Source organism: Cyprinodon tularosa, unplaced genomic scaffold (assembly GCF_016077235.1).
Source record: "Cyprinodon tularosa strain WSP-4 unplaced genomic scaffold, ASM1607723v1 ctg116, whole genome shotgun sequence".
Lineage (NCBI taxonomy): Eukaryota > Metazoa > Chordata > Actinopteri > Cyprinodontiformes > Cyprinodontidae > Cyprinodon > Cyprinodon tularosa.
The window spans coordinates 287,327-308,627 of NW_024037959.1; the positions used below are offsets into that span (position 1 = coordinate 287,327).

The window sequence follows — 21,301 nt, forward strand, 5'->3', positions numbered from 1 at the left end:
CCGTTTGCAAACCAAATCTGGCTCCATAATTCATCCCAGGCTAGCCAACAAAAACGTAAATAAAGAACAAAAGTAGCTTGTTCTCCACATATCAGAGGGCCTCTTCAGCAGTAGAGCTCTCTTAAAACTGATCCTGCTGCAGGCCTGACCCTGGTCTTTTCTCTGCTCCATTTTCTAAAGCGGCGCTTACAAGGCAGCACGCCATAGCCTGTTTGCTGCCCTTATCTCACATTGGCAGACATTGGGTCTCCCCATAGTCTGGACGTCTTTCTGAGCCTGAGCACCTTAAGGGCTGATTGTGTTTTTCTTTTTTTCCTCATCTGCACAGCCATCTCGTCTTTCAGTCTACTTCAAATTAATTGACTTTAATTTGTCTTCTGTGTCCTTCAACACATAGTATACCTTTTGAATGTGCTGGTTGTAGCAAGTGTCAATTATAAAGGCATCCCTCAGTGAAATCTGTGAACAATCAACTTTAATTAATATCAGGAGTTTATTGTGTGTGGTACAGGTCTCGGTTTGGCTCTTAGCACTCGATAATTGTTTGACCATGAAAGTTTAGTGCTGAGACTAACGAAGCCCATCGGCTTAAATTAAGTCTGTGTGTAAAATGGCTTCATCAGGCACATCATTTTGATACAAGTAGAGCAAAGACGCTGCAATTTGGACACTGTCTGCTTTCATAAAAATAAAAATAAGTTAGGTTACAAATACCGGATAGACTAATTATAGCGAGGAACCGTTGATTGGATCCTACAGAAGCTGTGGTACACCATGGACAGGCTGCTTGTCGAGTTGGGTTGACACAGAGACTAACAGGGAAGCAGCAAACACTCACACCTGCAGACAATCCGAGTGATTAATTAACCTGATAGATGTGTTCTTGATCCTTGTTAGAAAGCTGGAGTTACTATAAGGAACTTATTCATTAGGAGAGCATTTTAAACTATGCACTGCTCCTGTTCAATCAGCTCTGAACACATGATAAATAAAAGAAAAGGATTCTTAGTAAATCTAAAAATGGTATTTTAAGCACAGTATTAACAAAATGTATTTTTTTTGTCTCACATTTTGTTGCAATACAAATACAATACTAATAATGTATTTAAAAAATATTGGATTGTAAGTATAGGAGAATCTAGCATTGCAATCGCCGCAATCCAGTTCATCATTATATATAATTTACCGAGCGCATTATCTAACAGTCACATCAGTCATACTGTATGTGCTCTAACTGTTTAGGAGGAAAAAAAAATCTAATTGATGTTATTACTATAATGATTTTTTGTTTACAAAGAAAAAAAATCTCTTTTTTTCAATACTGCTTCAGTAAATGGTAAAATATTAAAGAAGTCTCTGGGGATTCAAAGGTTTTAAATGAGATGTTTAAAAGACAGCTACCAATTTTATCAATAATTTACTGCTATCAATGTCTATTTCACTATACATCACTTTGCTGTTTTTATAAATTAGCTTTTGACTTTCTGTAGGATCTGTACTTTCTGTTCTTTTTATCTGAGATAAGACGTGTGCATCACTTCCTGGCTGTTAGCAGTCTTCCCTGAGCTGGACATGTTCTCACTTCCTCAAATATTCCCCTTGTTGTGTAGAGTCCATCTCAGCTCAGGAAGACTTTCATATCCTCTACTTTAGCAAGATGATGGTTTATTAACCTACTCTTTTATCTTTCTTTAACAATTATTTCTGGACCATCTTATTCTTGGCTTTTTTGTTTTGTGTTTTGCTATCTGTTACTCATTTCTGATACCATCATGATAGTATCTGTAGCAGAGTATTCTGATTATATTGTACGCTCAAGCTCTCAGGCTTCCTTACAATGGATTCCATTACAGCAGACATTCCTCTGTGCCCATCTCATTTTGTGACTGCTAAGAGATGAACCTCCTCGTTTTTCAGCAGCTTCTGTAATCGCCAGCACAACCTAATTGCTCTCTTTAAAGTGACAGCCATCCAATGAGAACCTTTTGTCTTGGTCAACTATCAGGTCAATGTCCCATCTATTAGTTCTCCTGTTTGCTCTTCTCCAGCATTGCTGTCAGAAATGCCCTCATTATTATTGATTCTTTCAGTTATAATCCCTGATAATATCGCCAAAGCCCCTCTGAGTTTTTCAGTTTACTCTTAACTGCTGCTTTTGCAGTCATTGGGCAAATTCCAACCATTTTAATACTAACGGTAGTTATTGGTTTACTAAATATTTAAATAACTGTCAGCCTATTGCTCCTTACATCGGGTACAGGTGTAAATCATGATCATATGGCATTCTTTGAGGTTCTCTGTGTTGGTGTAAACCAGCTACATTTATTTACCAAGGTAACAATGTCAAATGGCTCAATTTATATTGTTTATTTCTCTTAGCAGTATTATCTATTTCTTAAAGATATCCGACTAAAACACTTTGGTTACGTTTATCAAAGGTAAAAAAAAAAAAAGAGTCATTTAAAAAGTAGGTTTCTAAGGAAAAGTCTGTTCATCAAGGAATAACAAATGGATCATTATTTATACCTTTTACCTTAATCAGTAAAAATATAAAAACAGTATTTTTCATCTCGATCGCTGGCCATTTTTGCCCAAATATAGTAACACCTCACTCCTGACATCTTCCGGCAGTGATGTCACGATATGGTAAGCCTAAGCCTCTCCCCGCTTTATAAGCAAAATCAATGGGAGCTACTAGAATCCGTGTATCATTCGTTCTTTCTATTTTCAATTGCCAATCAAAAAATAAAAAATTGACTGGTTATTTTGTTTTTTGTTTTTTATGGTTAAACCAAAAACGAAAAAAGGATTGGGTTTTCATATTTCAATTCTAAGCTCCGATCAAGAATACGAAATGGAAAAACGGACAGCAACGCAGAATTTGATTTTAATATTTAATCGGTACAGTTTACGTGACCCGGAAGTTTGGTGGAGCGTTAGCTAAAAAAACAATTGGCTTACCCCCACCACGTTCGTTCAAGCTGCACCAGATAAGGCAGTCGGACCTATCAGTCATGGACACTTACGTTTTATTTCGAGGATCCAAGCGTGTGACTCTTAAGGAGGAGGACATGACAACGGAGAAAATCAGCAGGATTTTCCAGGTATAACTTTTTTCTTGAAACTTTTCTGTGCACTGTAATTTTAACTAGCAACAACGTAGCATAGCCTATATTTTGCTGCGTAAGCCTTCTTTTATTTTGGTATTTATTTTGGTATAGTTACATCAAATGCAGTCTCCCTCTGCCATAGTTTAAATTCCTTTTCATTTTGTTTGGTTGCTGTTTTACCTTTTGCTAATTTTGACGTTTTTATTTATTTGCACATTTGTGGACAATTACTTCAGTTAATTTATTTGATGTAATGTTCAGTATAAATCATATATCATTACTTTTGCAAAGGTTCATGGCTCCAGTGTCTACATTACTGATGACACCAATGTTGCCATATTTCCTGGAAACGATGGTCACTTCAGCACCATTGACCTCAGAGTAAGGGGGCATTATGAAGTGCATGGAGAGAGTGATGCTGTGGGGGAGCCATCCAGTGTGCCTGTCCCCTTCGCCTTCCGCCGCCCATCTAGTGTCGCTGCTGGTTCAGCTCTAACTGCAAGGCCTTCTCCAAGAGCACCAGTGACAAAGACATACCAAAGGTGACAAAACTTTAACACATAAGTATCTATCTATCTATCTATCTATCTATCTATCTATCTATCTATCTATCTATCTATCTATCTATCTATCTATCTATCTATCTATCTATCTATCTATCTATCTATCTATCTATCTATCTATCTATCTATCTATCTATCTATCTATCTATCTATCTATCTATCTATCTATCTATCTATCTAAATTCTAAACATATTGTAATCTTCAGGACAATTTTTGTTGCTGATCTTGTGGAAGGCATGTTGGAAACAAGCAAAACCCTGACAGTTAGATTCTCGGAATTTGAGGCGTCTGTCATGGGCATCACAAATAAAGTAAATGATGCCCTTGAACATGAGGACTCCTTCATTCTTACGGATGGTCAGGGGAAACGGATTTTGGATACAGAAGGAACCAGAGGTAAATTAATAAATAAATGAATTAATAAATAAATGAGCAAGTTTAACTGCCTGATTTTAACTAAAACACTTTTGCATTATTTTTTTTCTGAAAATGTGATATATTTTATGTAATACAAAATCACCTATTTTCCTTTTAAGGAGCCGCTTTTTGGAAACAAAATGCTAGGAAGGTGTGTGCTGTGAAAGAAGGAGATTTGCAGCAGTTACAAGGAAGCAAAAAAAGAAGACTGAGGTATTTAAACTTGATTTGTCAGTCATCAATGGCCTAGCTTGGTGGGAATTTTTGCCAACAAAGGCCATTCAAGTCTGTAATTTCTTTTGCATGAGTTAGAATCACAATGATTACATTAACTTGTATAAAGTTTAATTAAAAGGTATGAATTAGTTTAACAGATCATTGGAAGTTGCAATGGTAGAGTTATTATATTTTGAGTGGTGTATTTGAAGTATAAATCAGACAACATGAATACAAAGCTGGTTATAATTGCTATTATTACCAAGTAGGTTATAACATCTTTATTCTGCCTGCTTTTCAGTCGGCGAGATGATAATGGTCTAGAGGCAGTGTACGACACAATTGAAGAGGTGGTCCTGGCAGCACAGGGTCTTCGGGAGGTGTCAACTACAATTAAGGAGCTGACACATCTGGCAAGTTCCAACAGAAGAACACCAGTGTCCTTGACTGAGGCTGAAGCAGCTGCTGTTAAGGAAGCCTTTTCCTGTATTATCTGCAAGGGTAAATAAAAACTTTTGTCTTCTTCAGACAGAAGTCAGTACAACTCATGTACCCAGGTTCATGAACAGAATAGCCCTCAATGCAAAAAATATGTAAGCACATGCAGTTACTGAATTTAAAAAAAATATGTTTCTGAATCAAATTTGCAGGTCCAGTGGTCGACCCCATGGTGTCTTCGTGTTGCCATAGCATTGTTGGCTGCAGGAGCTGCATTGAACAATGGCAGCAGAATTCTGCATTTTGTCCAAAATGCAGAGCAGATGATTTTGGTAGAAATGCACAAAAACTTACTGGATTGTCTGATGCACTGGCTGCACTGGACAAAATACTGTACCAGTAAAACTGTACAGTATTTACTTGTGTTCATGCTGTTCATCTTTAGTGTTTGCATCTCTTGCAATGTTTTAATGATTCACTCAAAGCACTTTTGACTGTTTAAAAATGTTTATGCAACTTCAAACTGTTATTTTATTTTGCCAAAACTGTGTTTCAGTTTTAAGACAGTACCTTAAATTTGCACTATTTTATATTGTATATTTTCTGTATTTTACAGTAAAAATGGAAAACCTAGAAATTAGGACTCTGTTACTGTTTTGTTGAGTTTTGAGCTCAACCTCAAATTATATCCTAAGCTTTTGTATTTTTCTATACCTTTTGTAATTCTAAAAAGGTTGAATAAAACAGTTGAAAGAAATTGTTTTCCAAAATTATTTAACTGAAATTATGGCAGCTTTGTAACATATGAACAACTACAGAATTGTTAAGTAAAAAAACTAAATTCTTTGCTTATCCAGCAAATCAAGCAGACCACATGCTGTGAAAACACAACTAAAACATTTAATTTTTTCAGACATATCTCGCTGTCACATTCATTAAGCAGATTAAGGCATCTTGGAAAGGAGTATCATCATTGTTTACCACATGATTAAAAATGAGAGAGATGTCAGGGTAGTTCTCTGCAAAGATCTGCTCAGCATGGCATCTGTCTTCTTCACATGAAAATGGATCAGCTCCAAATACAGACTCCCAAGTTAGTGAGGATCCCAAGTCTTGCTCATATAGGTTTCCCACAACAGAAGCACATGGCAGCAGCTCCTCGGATACTTTAGCCAGGCAGCCATCTGCTGCTAGTTCATTGGGTATTCCACGACCTAAAACGTAATCCAAAAAAAATGGTTGGATTGGAAAAAAAGAAGCAATAATTCTATCGTGAAAACTATCAGTTAAGCATACCTGGTATCTTGTGTGCGTTCCATGAACGAACAACTCTGTTAAGTCCAATTTGGCTTACTTGACATGTCAGATTTGACATGCAGAACCTAGTGAGGTTATCCTCCATGTTCAAAACCTCTTGGTCCAGCAGGTGCACCAGAGCCCGTTTAAGTGGGTAGTTCACACGATTGTTCACCTCTGGCCATAACCTCTCCACACGAAGGTTCTGTTGATAAGTCCATGATGTTTTTAGGTTAAAGGTAAATACAAAAGCAGGAAATGTAACAACACGTTATGGATTTTTCTTTTAAGATCAGAATCATGTTAATATTCTAAGTATGTGTGTGACACAATAAATCATGTCACGACACAGATGAGATTATACAAAACTAGAAATAAGGATGAACACAAAATCAAACAAAAATGTGAAGATTAAAAATAAAAACATACTGGACACAATGGACAGGTAATTGCACATGTACAGTAGTTCCACTGGGTTTATGGAAGAGTTAAATCATGTTTAATAATATTTAAAGGGAACAGTGCATGAACCATGAATAATTTCAATAACTTCTCACCCTTGTTGATGTGGTTTGGAGGTATGGTGGCCTGCTGAGGTTGTGTCTGTATCTTGACAGCCTCTCCTGCATGTAAAGACACAGGTAGAACTCCTTGCCATGATCAACCCGAACTTGATCCCACATTCCATGGTTCACGACCGCTGATCTGTCATAAAAAATGTTGCATCACTAAATTGAATTTAAGTAATTCAATGACTTGCTTTAAAGGTTATATACGAAAGACAACTATGACAATAATACTATTAATTTATTCACCTGTATACATCCTCGTAAATCACAAGGTTATTTTTGATGGGCATGGTTGAATGTGCAACAATTCTGCTGCTGTAGCCATCAACAGCCAACACATGGGTAACTCCAAACATCCCAAGCTTTTCATTTTGGTCTAAATGAAGTTTATGGCCCATATATTCAGCATGGTACGGAGTAGGATTTAAATTACGAGCACCCTGGGAGGGGGAGATTAGAACACCATTTTAATAAAATGTATTTAGAACGACTCAATTATACATAACAACTTCAAAAATAACAAACAAATATTGCAGCCTTTTTCATTTGCCTGATTTTATTTAATGCATATATAAAATGGCAAAATAAAACCGTGTAGTTATTTAAAATGGATACAACGAGATTAATCTTGGGGCTCAATGTGTTTGGCATCTAAGCTGCTTCGCTGTCCCGGTTGCTAGGCAACATGAGTAACGCCAAGGTAAGGGTGAGTGGACGAAGGACCCAGGAGCGGGTCCTTTTGAAGGATGCAGCCCCTCAGCTTTCCTTGACTCCGCTCATAGCTCAACTTGCATCACGATCTGCTGAAATCACTCCACGCTTCACTGAGTCCGCACATTTCAAAATAAGAAGAAACATGCACGTTTATTAATCTAAAATGACGCCTTATTTAAAAAAAGAGATGGGAAATTAAAGGAGGCTTTTTGAACTGTAGCGTCATCAATGTAATCAACCTTTTTCCAAGAAGAAAACTTTGAGTGAGAGGTGGGAGATCCTGGCACGATTGATCCCGACCTCAGTAGCATTATAAATTTCAAACGTTAGGCCTATCATTACCAAATCTGTACTTTTTAAAGCACAAGAATTACCTGACGTCGGAGTTCATGGTATGGCTGATGGAGCTGTCTTAGGTGTTTTCCAACCCGACCCTCTCCCGCATGCAGCCCCAGTGAAGACAGATAGCCGGTCATGAACTTCCTGCCATATGATGGTCCCGTCTGTCACAGAATTACAAATTTACTGTCGGTGTATTATATAGATATAATACTTAAAATATACAGTTGAGGTCTGGCCGATTATCATAATGAAATCTGAAAGACAACTTACCTCATATACAGATTGGATCAGAGCGCTATCTAGCTCTGCGTCTGAAACAGACCCTTTTCTCCTCAGACCATGGAGAGCACAGAATCTTCTGACGCTCATCTTAGAGCATTCCTTGATACCCATCTGCTGCAATGAGCTTGAAATTTCGGCGTGTGTCAAACCGCTGGCAAAAAGCTTCTCGATCAACATAGTGTGTGGTTCTAGCTTCGCCATGGTAGCCACTTCATTACCCCAACTGCCGCGCAGAGAGCTATTTCCGGGTCACGTAAACTGTACCGATTAAATATTAAAATCAAATTCTGCGTTGCTGTCCGTTTTTCCATTTCGTATTCTTGATCTGAGCTTAGAATTGATATATGAAAAACAAATCCTTTTTTCGTTTTTGGTCAAACCATAAAAAACAAAATAACCAGTCAATTTTTTATTTTTTGTTTTTTGATTGGCAATTGAAAATAGAAAGAACGAATGATACACGGATTTACTAGACACCTCTGCAATCAACAATTATTTAAGATTTCGAGAGGACTTACCATTTACAATTGAAATTCGCAAGAGCTATAGTTAAACTGTCAATGCCCACATGCATGGCAGTTGGATGTTGTAATGTATCGTGTAAAAGTGAAAAAAATGTTATTTCACCTTTTTTAAGTCATGATCCTCCACGCGGAGGAATCCATCGTTGGATTGCCGATTTAAAGAGGGAGGATTTGCCATTGAACTCCTTGCCAGATAAGAAACACGTCATTAATCCTTTATTCTTTGCTTCGCATAGTGCACAGGTCGTCACCAACATGGATAATAGCGCGTTGTGACAAACGCCAGATACAGCATTGGGACTTGCTCAAAAGCCGATACCACGCTGTGACGTCACAAACCAATAGGTGGCAGTAGTGCTCTCTTAAAAACATGGATGTCTCCGATAAAGCACTTTCAAATGAAATTACTCTTTTTTTTTTAAATGCTTATCATTTATTGAAAAGTATGTAATAATTTCATACTTAAAGTACTTTCAGAAGTTTGTACTCTGAATGTGACTGGAGTTCTCCTTTAACAAAATTAACAGCGCACAATTCTTCTGAGAATTACTTTAAAATTGATCTAACTTTAATTTACAACCTTTGCGTTTTGGAGGTATTAAAAAAATCAATCCCTTGAGTATATATAAATATATAAAATAAAATAAAACTCTACTATATAAAACTATACACAGGGCCCTATTTCCTGTAAACCCAGCCTACCAAGCTAGACCTGTATCTTACCACCATCCAAAGTGAACAGGATGACAAAGGATTTGGTAAAATGTATTTACTTTTGGAAAACTGCAATTTCAGATATGTAAGGGGTATTCCAGAGTATGGAACAAGTGCTAATGATCATGCAGAACAACCTAGCTTGCATTTAAAACTGGATAAACATGGATTTGAAGAGTTTGCATGAGGTACCATAAAGAGCTCAGGTGGGAGATTTATCGTCCCCCATACATTGTTTGCATTGCTTAGGTGAATTGTTTAAATTGTAAGCTGCGCACCTTTGTATCTACAGTGTTAATGCTTTGCTCCAAAACCATGAAAAGCCCTTTACCTTAACAGATTGACGTATGTAATATTAAAGAACATCATTATTTGCCTTTTTTGTCCCACAGAAAAAAAAAAAGGATTTTATCTCCTCCTTTCATATGTGTTTACATATGGAGAGTGCCAAACCCTTTTAAGACACTAGCTGGATTAATTTGTATATTTATATTTTAGTGACAAACACTTAAGATTTTGCATCAGTTAAAGAATCATTGTAGGGAAAGACACCTTATCCCCATCGGTTATATATGGGCATGAGGCGTCTTTCCCTTCTAAGTCTATGGTACCATATTTGGTTTATTCTTCTAAAATGCCCAATATGAAATTATGATACTTCAATATAAGACTAATTTATCTGGAGATTGTTTACAGAACTTCACTAAGGGTGGGTATAAATCTGCCTGTCAATGCATTTCATGTTACATTATATTTTCCCTATGTCATTACACTGTTTACAGGTGTTTAGTATTCTAGCCGGTGAATTTAAGCACGGAGGACTCGACCTAAATTAACTTTCACCACCAACATGTGCATTCAGCCGGTTTGCTCCCTCCCAAGGTATGAAAACAGAAGCCAGTAAATTCAGATTTACAATTAATCATCCTCCATGAAGGTTTGTTTTTCTCAGTGATCTCTTTTGATGAAGCAAAATAGGAACGGTTTTATATTCAGGTCACATTTATTGTGAAATATATGGTCTAATCGGTATTGGAATGACAAATTTCCTAAAGCAAAGCTACCACTGAGTTTAACATATAATTTTCACTCTGTAAAATTCACATTAAAGCTATTCAAATAAAGTTAGTTTCCCTCTACTCTCCACCTTTTCAACCCGGCTCCATGTGCGATACTAAACTTGCCAGACCAAGTCTTTCATCACAGCATTAATTAAAATGCTCTATAGTTAAGTAGTGGATCCCTTTTTGGGTTGTGGTATATTGCATGAATGACATGCACATGTGTGCTCCCACTCAGTCCGTGTCACGTGTCACACAGGGACATGTTTTCAGATGAAATGACCTTGGGGGACTTGTAACAAAATGGTCACCTTTTGTATTGAACGTACAGATGTCACCCCAGGCTTCCATTCATAGGGATGTTTCACCTTATTGCATGGAATATAATTATAATGCAACACATTACTTATGCTGTAGAATCTAACCGAATTTGCCCCAAACTATAGCCATCTGGCTTCTGATGATGATTTGCATTTGTATAGTTTTTCTTGCAGTGACAACTATGTTGTCAGAGGTTCAAAATTACCTTCACTCATTGTTGTTTAATTCATTGCTCTCACAAGGCGCACATTTCATTTGAATGGATTCAAGTAAATTGAGTACAAAGGGGGGTTACTTATTTATCCCAGAGCCCAGTGATGCCACAATGCAGATACAAAAGAGATGAGAGATACTAAATGAATTCTGTTGTGCTGTGTGCTTTTGCTACCTATCACAATAATTTGATTAGTGACCTGGTAATTATAGATGTATAGGACCTTTTTGTTCTAGTCCTCTGGGGCTCCTGGGGCAAAAGTCAATGGTAAAGGGCTCGGCCCCTTTCCAAAGCAGCCCTGCCCTCATGTCATGTATGCACAAAACTGTATGAACGTGTGATTAATGACTAAGCTTGTGGTGCCATTGAAACATTCTGGTGACTCCTCACAAAAGCCACATCCCTTGCAACATCAGCACCAGCCTGGAAACATTTAGACTTATAATGCTGGCTTTAAATGCAGACAATCTATTTACACTGGTACATCATAAGAAGACTTTCATCTTCAAAAACAATTAAATTAAATGTTCTGTTTTCATCTAAAATTCTGATATTTTTGGTTCTGTCGCATACTTTTGAATCCATTTATTATATAGGTTGCAGTGGAGGTTTCCTGACTGTCCTTTTTCATCAGCACATGTTTTCATCAGTTCGCCTTCTCTTTCAATTGGTCCTCAGCTAACAATAAAAGATTAATTATAACATGAAAAATGCCTCTTGTCAGCTTTTTAAGCCTTTGTAAAATAAGTCCTCTTCTCCACCGGTTACATTTTATACAAATGAGATAGAGCTATGTCGAAATATGAATCACTGCTGCCCAGTAAAAGTATGTGGATATATACAAAAAAAAAGTCATTTGTCTTCTGAAGTTTATGTTTTACAAAACAATATAGTGAATAGCAAGCCAGTCTGGCATAAGTATTCATATTCTGAAAACGTTTACTTACGTTTTCATTCAGCATCTGTTTAAAATTTCAATTGTAAAATGACAGTGGTGATACATGGAAACCCTTATCAATCTGGCAAAAAAAAATGGACAAAAATCTAAATCTGTAGATGTGCAAAGTATGGCTGTGAATCTTTGGGATTCCCACGATTCGATTTAGAATCGATTGTTGGGGTCACAATTTGATTTTTTTCCAATTCTTTTAAATCCAAACGATACGATTCAGGAACTATTAATTTACGATTCAAAGCGATTCTCTGGATCTATTCCAGTCTGCTTGTATGACAGAAGAGTGCATTTATAAAGACTTTATAATTGTAAATGTTTTATTTACCTATTGCAATAATGTAAATACCGAAAGGTAAATTCTACCAACAACTCTGGGTAATGTCTTTCGAGATGAGAAGGGGGATTTGAAGTACTCCCGAAATACTTAACTTTACCGTTGCAATCTCTGCAAATCGCATGAGTCATGTCAAGCCCTTTCATACCGGGGCTGGGTTGAAGGTAAAATCCAAAGTGTTTCCAAATGGTTGCTTTAAAAGCCGCAGAGGTGGTTGAATTTCTTTTTCTTTGTCCTCCATACTTTAGCGGCAAGAAACACAGTAGCTCACACAACACTACACACCACTCTGTAGTAGGGGTGGGTATCGCGATGCATCGCGATGCGTTGCGATATTTTCACTGAACACTGTAGGAAAAGGATACAGCCATTACCAGTGGCTGACTAGCTGTGTATGATCTGGATAGTGTCTTCAATTGATACATAACTGAAAGCAACTGAATTCATACATAGCTGTATTTATTGAAATGACTTTTGGAGGTGTTGCCATGAAAACAAATACTGGACAGAAATATTAGTATTACTGGTGTGGACACACTGACAAAAAGATCTTAGGATTCATAAAACTTAAAATAACAAAATAAGGATACTCATTGCCATTTACATGGCCTCAGTGGTCCTTTAAACCAATGAAATGAAAACATTCAAATGTATATTTCCCCTTTTGCAAATGACGTGCGTCATATCAATTTCGTTTTTACCTTCTTTGTTTATAAAGCCTAAATGCATCCAAGCATCTTACTTGAAATGTGATGGAGCCGGGAAAATTTTCTCAGTGTCCTCCATGTTTTGTTTACTAATGACTCGTCACAGTATCTCACGGCCGGAAATGCTTGTGACACAAAGCAGCGGGCGTCAACACATCCGCAGCGACATCTGCTGGACTGGAAGTTGTATTCCACTTGGTTTGCCTGATGTGCGCTAACCATTAATGTATTTTATTTGTTCATTTTTTAAAATTAAGAATCGATACTTGGCGTCAAGAATCGATGCAGTAGATCACAAAAATTAGACTCGCGATGCATCGTCATAACGATTATTTTGCACACCCCTACTCTGTAGCCTGCTAGGCTAACACTTGCATGCCTGTATATAGCTCAGGCTGCTCATTGGTTTCGCCGAACACTATGGTGCCTGATAAGACACATCCACACCCACAAAAAAAATTGTTTTTAAAGAAAATGAGAATTGATTTTGAATCTTTAAATGTTAGAAACGCGATTTGAGCTCAAATCGATTTTTTTCTTCACCCCTAATGCAAACTTTGCATAAATAAACCTGTAAGACTCCTAACTTTTACAAAGAAATAAGATAATACAAAGCATCAACTGACAAGAGTTAATTACTTAACAGATTATTTGGGGAATAATCTATTATATTAAGTTATAAATGTATAGTATACACTGGAGTTTGTGGTTGTAGGAAGGAAAAAAGGTGGAATAGTCAAAAGGGATACGAATAATTTTTCAAGGGCCTGTTGAACATCTGCCAAACTGAGATCATATGTGAAAGTTTTCTGTTTTACAACCATCCTTTTAGTGTTGAGATCCATCTTCCTTCCACAGGAACATTGAGGTGTGAATTAATAAGCCCCGGTGTAGTCTTCTTTGTCTACAGGATCCTTCTTTCACCAAAGCTATCACCTTTAATAAGAGTTTTCATTAAAGACATTTGTGGCTTGGGTGTAAGCTTTAGCACTTCAACACCACCGTGATACATATCAGTGTCGCAGCTTTAACAACAAGAGGTACATCTTCAAGATGTCCCAAGATATTTTTATTTTTACTTTCTAACCTTTCTATAAATGAACTTGCACAATACAGAGTCGCTTAGATATGATGGAAACAAAGAACAAACGTATTATTTCTATGTCAAGCTAGATCGTAAACTGTTTTCTTAAATCAGCTGAACAAAATTATTTCTGTATAAGGTTTCTAAACTGCATACAGAAACATTGAGCTGGAGTTTCTCTTGTAATGCCACACTCGATGATCCATTTATGACGGCTACTTGCAGCTGCTGGGAAAAGATATTTGTTTACATGCTCAAAGAACAAGCTTTTAGAGAGAAATCATTTTCTTTTTAGGTAGCTGAAAATTGTGTTTACTGTACTGTAGCAACCTGGTAGTTGGAAATCCTTACATGTAGCAACAACGTCAGCCATCAGCCTCAACCTTTTTTTATCCATGTAACGTTTTCTGGAAACCTGGCTGTGTGATTATACCTGCATGAATACCTCCTGAGCTGTATAATTTTTGTGGAAGTGTTGGAGAGCAAATTCAGTTTATTTATACATTGCCAATTCACAACACATGTCATCTTATGGAACTTTACAGAGACAATTTATCCAGATCATACAGTCAGATTGGTTCAAAGTTTTCTGTCTAAGGAAAACCATCTGATTGCATCAACTCATTGGCTCAACAGCAAACCCTCACACTGAGCATACATGTAGTGACAGTGGAGAGGAAAACTCCTTTTTAACAGGAAGAAATCTCCAGCAGAACCAGGCTCAGTGTGTGAGGCCATCTGCAGAGGCTGACTGGGTTTCAATGAGACAGAAGCAGAGATAGAGAAAGGTAACTGTCAATCAGCCAGGCAGACAAGCTCTGAGCCAGCTCCCATGTCAAAGGAAGAAAGAGAGCACATACAATTAGTTACAGTAAAAGATACATTACTACACTGAACACAGGCCAAGCTCCAGCATCTATAAAGAAAGGTGTTGATGGCAGCAACACAGCTGATATTTCTCTCCTGGATGGTGTCACAACCAAGTAGGAACAGACCGGATGGAGCTATGAGCTATGATAAAAAAAAAGCAGAGAGCATAAATTTAAAGATTAAACTAACAAATACTGCAGAGTGGGAGAATAGAAAATAACATTAAGCAGAATGATGAAAAGTGGCCCCTATGTCCTCAAGTAGTCTTGGCCTATAGCAGCGATACTATAGAGTTAAGGCCTTAAAAGTAGACAGGATGTCTGCCTTACAGGCTAAAACTGGTAGTTTGTTTGATAACTAAAAGATATACCTTCCATTCTACTTTTAGAAATTCTTGGAACTACTAGTAAAGATGCAGCTTGAGAGTGAAGTGGTCTGTTAGAAACATAAGGCATGGGCCAGTATCAAGTTTTGCAGGCCAACGACCTCGACGACTCCCCATTACTAAGGGGTGAACCTGTTTTGGTTAAATTTGCATCTTTTCTAAGCATTAGCAAGGCTTTTTTTTCTGTCACTCTATAAGCCTGGGTCAAACGCTACTCCAGACATTTTAAATTGAGAAAGCTTCTTGGATGGGGAGCAAAACTTGTTTATACTTGGAAAACGAAATCCAGTATTTTGTTTTGTAACTTTTTAACTTTGTTGGAATGATTATGACATGGATTACTGTGAATTTTCACCAGCACTCTGGTCCAAAGAATGTAACTCCTGTTTTGTCTCGTTCAGAAGCAGAAAGTTAAGAGTCAGTATGTCTTTAAGACATGCCTGTAATCTATGTAACACTCAGACAAATTTCTGTCTTTTCTTTTTTTTTGCCAAAAAAAACATTTGCTTAAGGAACTATAATATTAGATGCAACAACTGCATTCAAAGATATTTCTTGCAGCTTTTCTTACGCACTTAAACCTTGTGAGGAACTGAGGGCATCATTTCGCATATGTGGGCAGTTACTGGAAGAACAAAAAAAAAAAAAAGGTTTAAATAACATATAAACAAACTGAAAACACAAAACTTTTTAAATGTCTTGTATAGGGTTTAGTTTTCTGCAAGTGTTTACGTTAAATAGTACATTTAGCATTAATAAAACTTCAGTCTTCTTGAGTATCGAGTATTATTGATGGCTATTAATGGACAATTTTATTGTACTTTTCAGCCTTTCTATTTACTGAAAGTGTTTCTCATTACTTTTCTAAATTAACTAATCAATACTTAACACCATGTCTGAGTCTAGTTTTTAACATCGCTGTGGTGTGAAAATCTATTACCCGTCAGTACCGGTTAAACTTCGCTGCGTCCCCAACCAGTATGCAGGCAAGAACATATGATGGTGACATTTTAACAACTAAATTTTTTCATTAGCATGTTAAGCTCACGTAGGATCACTAATTGTAACATTGTCCGAAAAACTGAACATGAGTCTGGTAACCTATGATTCAAACCTGATTTGTGGTCCTTAAAGAGAGGTTTTGAATAACAAGCTATGCCAGATATGAACTAATCTTGGAAAAAAAATGTCTCTATATAAAATATGTTTATTTAATATGTGGGAGACAATTTTTTAAAGAAAAGTTTAACTTCCATAGTAAGATTAGCCAGAATATGACAAGCCTGTTGAGTCGGGATCTGTTGAATCAGGTCTAATACTAGTATTAAATTAAATAATGTCCAACTCTAGCTATCTGACAGAGAAAGCAGCTAATAGTTTGAAATTATAATTATTTGACCTTGCATTACATTTTCTGTTATGTTGCATTCCTAGCATTACTGGTCTGGTCACTGGAATGCAATGAAAATCAAAGCTTTTACTTAAAATTAAGGTTGAGCAGTTTAAATATTCATAAAAAAAGCAAAACAAATTGCATTCAAGATGTTTTTTCTCAACAGAATTCGTGATAAAATATCTGGTATAGACTAATAATTTGATGTAATCATTTACTTTCATGTTGGCATATTGGTTGCAAAGGGAAGATAACAAAGCATACCAAGGAACAAGCACATATGGCACCAATGCCAGATGTTGTTTTAAGCTGCGCAAATGTCAAAGCATTCATCAACACACACATCGCACTACTAACTTAAGCAGGTTTTAAGCAGTGGTGATCGGGGGATTACAGTGGCTTACATCCTTTGACCTACCCCTCCCACAAAGCCCACTGTGTCACTCGACTGAAATGGACTCCTCTGTCTTATTTGAAAAACAAAGAATTTCACTTCATCTGTCAGTTTGGTTCTTTTAGCTTCTTTTTCTCTGTTAAGATTTTAAAATTCCTCTAAATGAAAAATGAATCCTTGGTATTTTGTACAACAGACGGCTCTTTGCCCCCAGCACCTCAATGGGGAGGAAATGAGTTGTGGGAGCAGATTCCTCTCACACAGAGATCTCAGTAATCGCGTAGCTGTGTGTCACCAGCTCACTGCAGTGACAGCAGCCTTTAATTAATCCCACGTCCCACCACCCCATCTTGCCCATTGGTGGTTTCACCCCTAAACTTTTTGATCTGAGCTTTTTTTTACTTTGTGTTTGGTCGAAGCAGTTGGGGGCTTTTTGTGTGACTGCAATCACCCAACCCACTGCAGTGTTGTGGGCAAAAGTTTTATCATTAAAAGATGCCTTTACTGTTAACTTCTTCACTCTTCTGAAACTGTTGTTTATTAGCTGTTCCGAAGAAGCCTGGCCCTATGTGAAATTTAGTGCCATTACTTGTAGATTGTCTTCACTGATATATCATATTTATAGTGCTACAATGGCACTTTAGGACACTTGAATAATGAAACTTTGTTTAATTTCTTGCAGGCTGATGAACGTTGACACCAAATATTTACAATTTCAAAACAAGCTGAATGTGCTGAACTACCCACCTCTTGGAAACATGGGAAATATTGCATCCCTTGAACAAATTTGCAGTTTCAGCTGAAATCCAGATGAGTTGTCTTAGTGAAGGAAAGCCTGGATAGACTTCTGTGGAGAGATAAACTGAGCACGCGCCTGAAGGTCAGCGGGGCATTATTTGATTAGTGATCTGAGACAGACTCCCCTGCAACAGTAACATGGAACCAAACCAGCTTTTGCAGGATGGTAAATTAGCTATATAGTGGCTTCTCATTGCCTGTCAATATTTCTAAATAGTCTTTAAGGCATAGAGGCACATTGGAATCATCTTGTGAGTGAAATCTGCAGATTTTATGCTCGACCAGCCCTGACTTTATATCTGCTGTATCCATTTATCCCATCTTTTATAGATCACTTGCTAATGGACTTTGCTGACAACATGCTTTGTGTGGAAGACACAAACTTTGTTTACTATCCTTGCCATCATGAGATGTTTAAAAATGATTTCCAAGGAATCTGGATAGCTTTAAGGAGTATCTAAACAGAGGCTATTTTTTAAAGAGGTTTGGTGATCATTATTTCAGGAAACGTTTTGTTCTATATTTTCCTCCTGAAATGTAGCTGAATATGCTGGATTTTACAAAAAATTGTCTTTTAGAAGTTTATTAAAGATTTGGGTCCTCTTTCCATTAAGGAAATATACACATCCTCCTGTAAAATCTCCCTTTCTTTTGTGATCCAAATACATTCTTTATGCATTGTGAAAAAGATCCCAATGGAATCAGTGGTTGAAGTCGACCTACCAATATAAAATATTTTAAGCCGAGCATACACTGTGTGATTTTTATTTTATTTTTTTCAATCGTTGTACGCAGCTACAGCTCACACCGCAGGGTTTCGTTGTACAGTTTGGGTTCACAGCTCCCGATGCATGTTTAGCCCGACGCTCTGATGCAATCTACCTGCTCACACTGTACGTCTAAACATGTTGGCCTCAGCTTCGCAGTGAGCTACTCTGACTCGTCTATCCAGAAGCCAAACGAATAGAAGAGGAATATGAAGCTCATTAGAGTGAAATGCGCTGCCTTGGCAATTTGTGCAATTTTGTGCTGAAAGCCCTAAAAAGAAAAGGTGACGACATATTTGGACAAAGACATGGCTGAGCAAACATGGCTACTACGGTCTGTAAATTTAACAGAAAAAACTCAATTTCCCTCGGAGCCCTACCATCCTTCTGTGTTTACGTCTGAGAAAAAGAAGAATCCTTGTTTGCGCATACCCACGAGGACGATTTGCCCATGACGGTCGGGAGAAAATCAATCATGGTGGATTTTCTCCTGCCCTTGCGATTCCTGATCGGGAGATGGTCTTGGGAGGCTGATTGCCCCTCGTTACCCCCTGTACACCACACAACCCACGATCAGGCGGAAAGTCATCCTGATCGAAAAATTCTCGCATTACTTAAAAATCGCCCCGAAAAGGGCAAAAAAATCCCACAGTGTAAGCCCGGCTTTAAGTGTTTTCGAGGTTAGCCTACTAACCATGTAGTTTAAGGAGTAATGCTAGACTATAAAAGAATGCCGGCAGCTCAGTAGTTGTGTACAGTGAGAGTAGAGTTATGTAATACAACTAAGGCCTAATCCTTACGAACATAGTTCCTTCTAATAATTGGCCTCGAAAAAAACACCAATAAAGGTGCTTTAGTAAATATGCTAGCGCTGCGACACTGCCATAAATTTCATCCAAACCACTGAAAGAAAATAAAAACACTGACTATATGCATACGGGTTAAACACAGCAACATGGTGGTAAAGAGGTGCATGCGGGTTACAGTTGTCGGATGAGCTATAAGGTCATTGTTAAAAAAAGATTGAGACTTGAAACTGCAGGGGTATGTTTTTTTGACTCTGGTACCGTTTCTAAAATGCCCTCCAAAAATGCTGGCTCCGTTTGGATGCATAGCTTAAACGACAAATGAACTTAGCCTTTACACCTAATCTTGTCTCTGTGTGGATTTGGCCTAACTAATTAAGTATCGTGTTTAACTACTTAGCTTGCATTTAAAGCACTTAATGCAGCAGGCTTGTATAAGAATTATAGGGAATCCATCACTCGGATCTTACCTATTTTGTCCAGGTGAATGCTGCTTGTTGTATAAAACACCCTTTTGGTCTAACAATCCCAGACTCATGCTTATATAATTTGGAGGACGAAATAATATTTACAGTTTGAAAGTTTTTACACCAAAGAGGAATAGAGTTGGTTTCCTTATTGTAATCCTCTTAGAATCTGAAAATGTTGATCTTGGTTTGCTTCCAAGTGAACCCTGTTTACGTACAGTGGGAAAAAAACTGACCATCTAACAAACAAAGGAAGAAAATGACATTAACTGACCCAAAAGTCATCAAAAAACTTGTAAATCCCTGCTTTGCATCTCTGTTACTGACATTAGAACAACAGAGTCCATGTCTCTCTATCACTTTTTTTCTTCTGTATTAATGCATTCACCTCATGAATACAGAGCAACATGCTAGGTACCTGACTGCCGGGCCTGCTGTTCATACTGGGCAGGTTCTAGTGATAACGCCCCACGTGACCAGCTGTTGTAACGGCATGGAACCATCCAGACAGGTCTGCTTTAGAAAGTGTGAGAGAATACACTGTAAACCAAACCGAATGGAGGCGTAAATAACTCTGTTAATCTTGCTGGTCGTGCCAAATTCTTATCCAAAATGATAAAACTGTGAAGATGTCTTTGCAGCACCAAACACAATAAAACATAGTTTTAAAATAGCAGCAATATAAAATAAAAAGACTAAAATGACCCAAATACTTCAAAACTAGTTATACAGTTTTTAGACTTACAGTGCGATAACCCCTTTCTGATCCTATTATCAGGTAATTACTGTTCACAACAGAAGGACTTCTTTTGGATTGTTATCATGACAATAAATTAATAAATAAACGATTTAACAAACCATTACATAAGAAAATTTATTTTTTAAATGGAAGAAATAACAAAAAACTGTAGTATGGTTCACGCACAAAGAAAAAAAATATTGTGTATGAGTTAAGATGTACTGTGGTTTTGTTTATTTGGGTTTAAATCTACAGGATCTGCTTCATAACCTAGAGGACTTCACTGTTTTTGTAGAAGACGACTCTGTAACCTTTGCCAGTTTTAGCTAATGTTTTTATTTTTTTTTTATTGTACTGGATATGTTGGATTAAATTATGCTGAAAGTAGAGCAAACATTTAAACAAATATTGATTTTAAAGTTTATTAGAAATTGTCTGTTAACTCTCAGATTGGTCCGTCTCTACTTTGAAGACTGTGATATTGTATGGTTAATCTTAAATGTTTGTTTATATCAATGGCTGCAGCTTTCCCCGGGTTTCACACCTGAAAATAAAAGCGAGAAAGACAGTAGCAACAGAACACTGCGGTTAGAAACCTTGGCTTGCTTTCAGTATTACTTGGCTGTAGCTGGCATTAGGTTCACAAAGTGGGCTAAACTTGCATGCGATTAGATTGTCAGCGTCTGAAAATAATGAGCTGCAGACAGAGCCACATTGGCATGCAAATACTGTACTGACATTCAAAGCTGGCTTAACATAAATGAGGGAAGAAAATGGATCGAAGTGAAGCTTTAGCCTCACTGCAGAGCTTCAAACCTGC

At 37.3% G+C, this 21,301-nt stretch overlaps 3 protein-coding genes across 3 annotated transcripts in view; 2 read left to right on the forward strand and 1 right to left on the reverse strand.

The window, feature by feature from the left end:
- macrod2 (mono-ADP ribosylhydrolase 2) overlaps positions 1–21,301 on the forward strand; it is a 578,860-nt gene that overhangs the window by 89,372 nt on the left and 468,187 nt on the right. The gene's annotated exons all lie outside the window — the stretch shown is intronic.
- Positions 2,894–6,041, forward strand: LOC119797584. Its single transcript, XM_038306728.1, has 6 exons — positions 2,894–3,104; positions 3,402–3,652; positions 3,880–4,070; positions 4,211–4,304; positions 4,609–4,808; positions 4,958–6,041. Exons 1-6 carry the CDS (start codon positions 3,015–3,017, stop codon positions 5,146–5,148), a joined length of 1,017 nt encoding a protein of 338 aa, XP_038162656.1. The 5' UTR covers positions 2,894–3,014; the 3' UTR covers positions 5,149–6,041.
- Positions 5,624–8,214, reverse strand: LOC119797577. The gene is made up of 6 exons (XM_038306715.1): positions 7,937–8,214; positions 7,699–7,827; positions 6,857–7,050; positions 6,599–6,746; positions 6,042–6,246; positions 5,624–5,959 (listed from the first exon to the last, which is right to left on the reverse strand). The coding sequence occupies exons 1-6, from the start codon at positions 8,147–8,149 to the stop codon at positions 5,655–5,657; spliced, it is 1,194 nt and encodes a 397-aa protein (XP_038162643.1). The 5' UTR covers positions 8,150–8,214; the 3' UTR covers positions 5,624–5,654.

Excerpts from the sequence above, each read along its gene's own strand:
- LOC119797584 (XM_038306728.1), top strand. The coding sequence starts at position 3,015 with ATGGACACTTACGTTTTATTTCGAGGATCCAAGCGTGTGACTCTTAAG. Across the intron at positions 4,305-4,608 it reads AGCAAAAAAAGAAGACTGAG|TCGGCGAGATGATAATGGTC; the intron begins GTATTTAAACTT and ends CCTGCTTTTCAG. Across the intron at positions 4,809-4,957 it reads TTCCTGTATTATCTGCAAGG|GTCCAGTGGTCGACCCCATG; the intron begins GTAAATAAAAAC and ends TCAAATTTGCAG.
- LOC119797577 (XM_038306715.1), bottom strand. The coding sequence starts at position 8,149 with ATGGCGAAGCTAGAACCACACACTATGTTGATCGAGAAGCTTTTTGCC. Across the intron at positions 7,051-7,698 it reads ACCATGAACTCCGACGTCAG|GGTGCTCGTAATTTAAATCC; the intron begins GTAATTCTTGTG and ends TCCCCCTCCCAG. Across the intron at positions 6,747-6,856 it reads ATTTACGAGGATGTATACAG|ATCAGCGGTCGTGAACCATG; the intron begins GTGAATAAATTA and ends TTTTTATGACAG.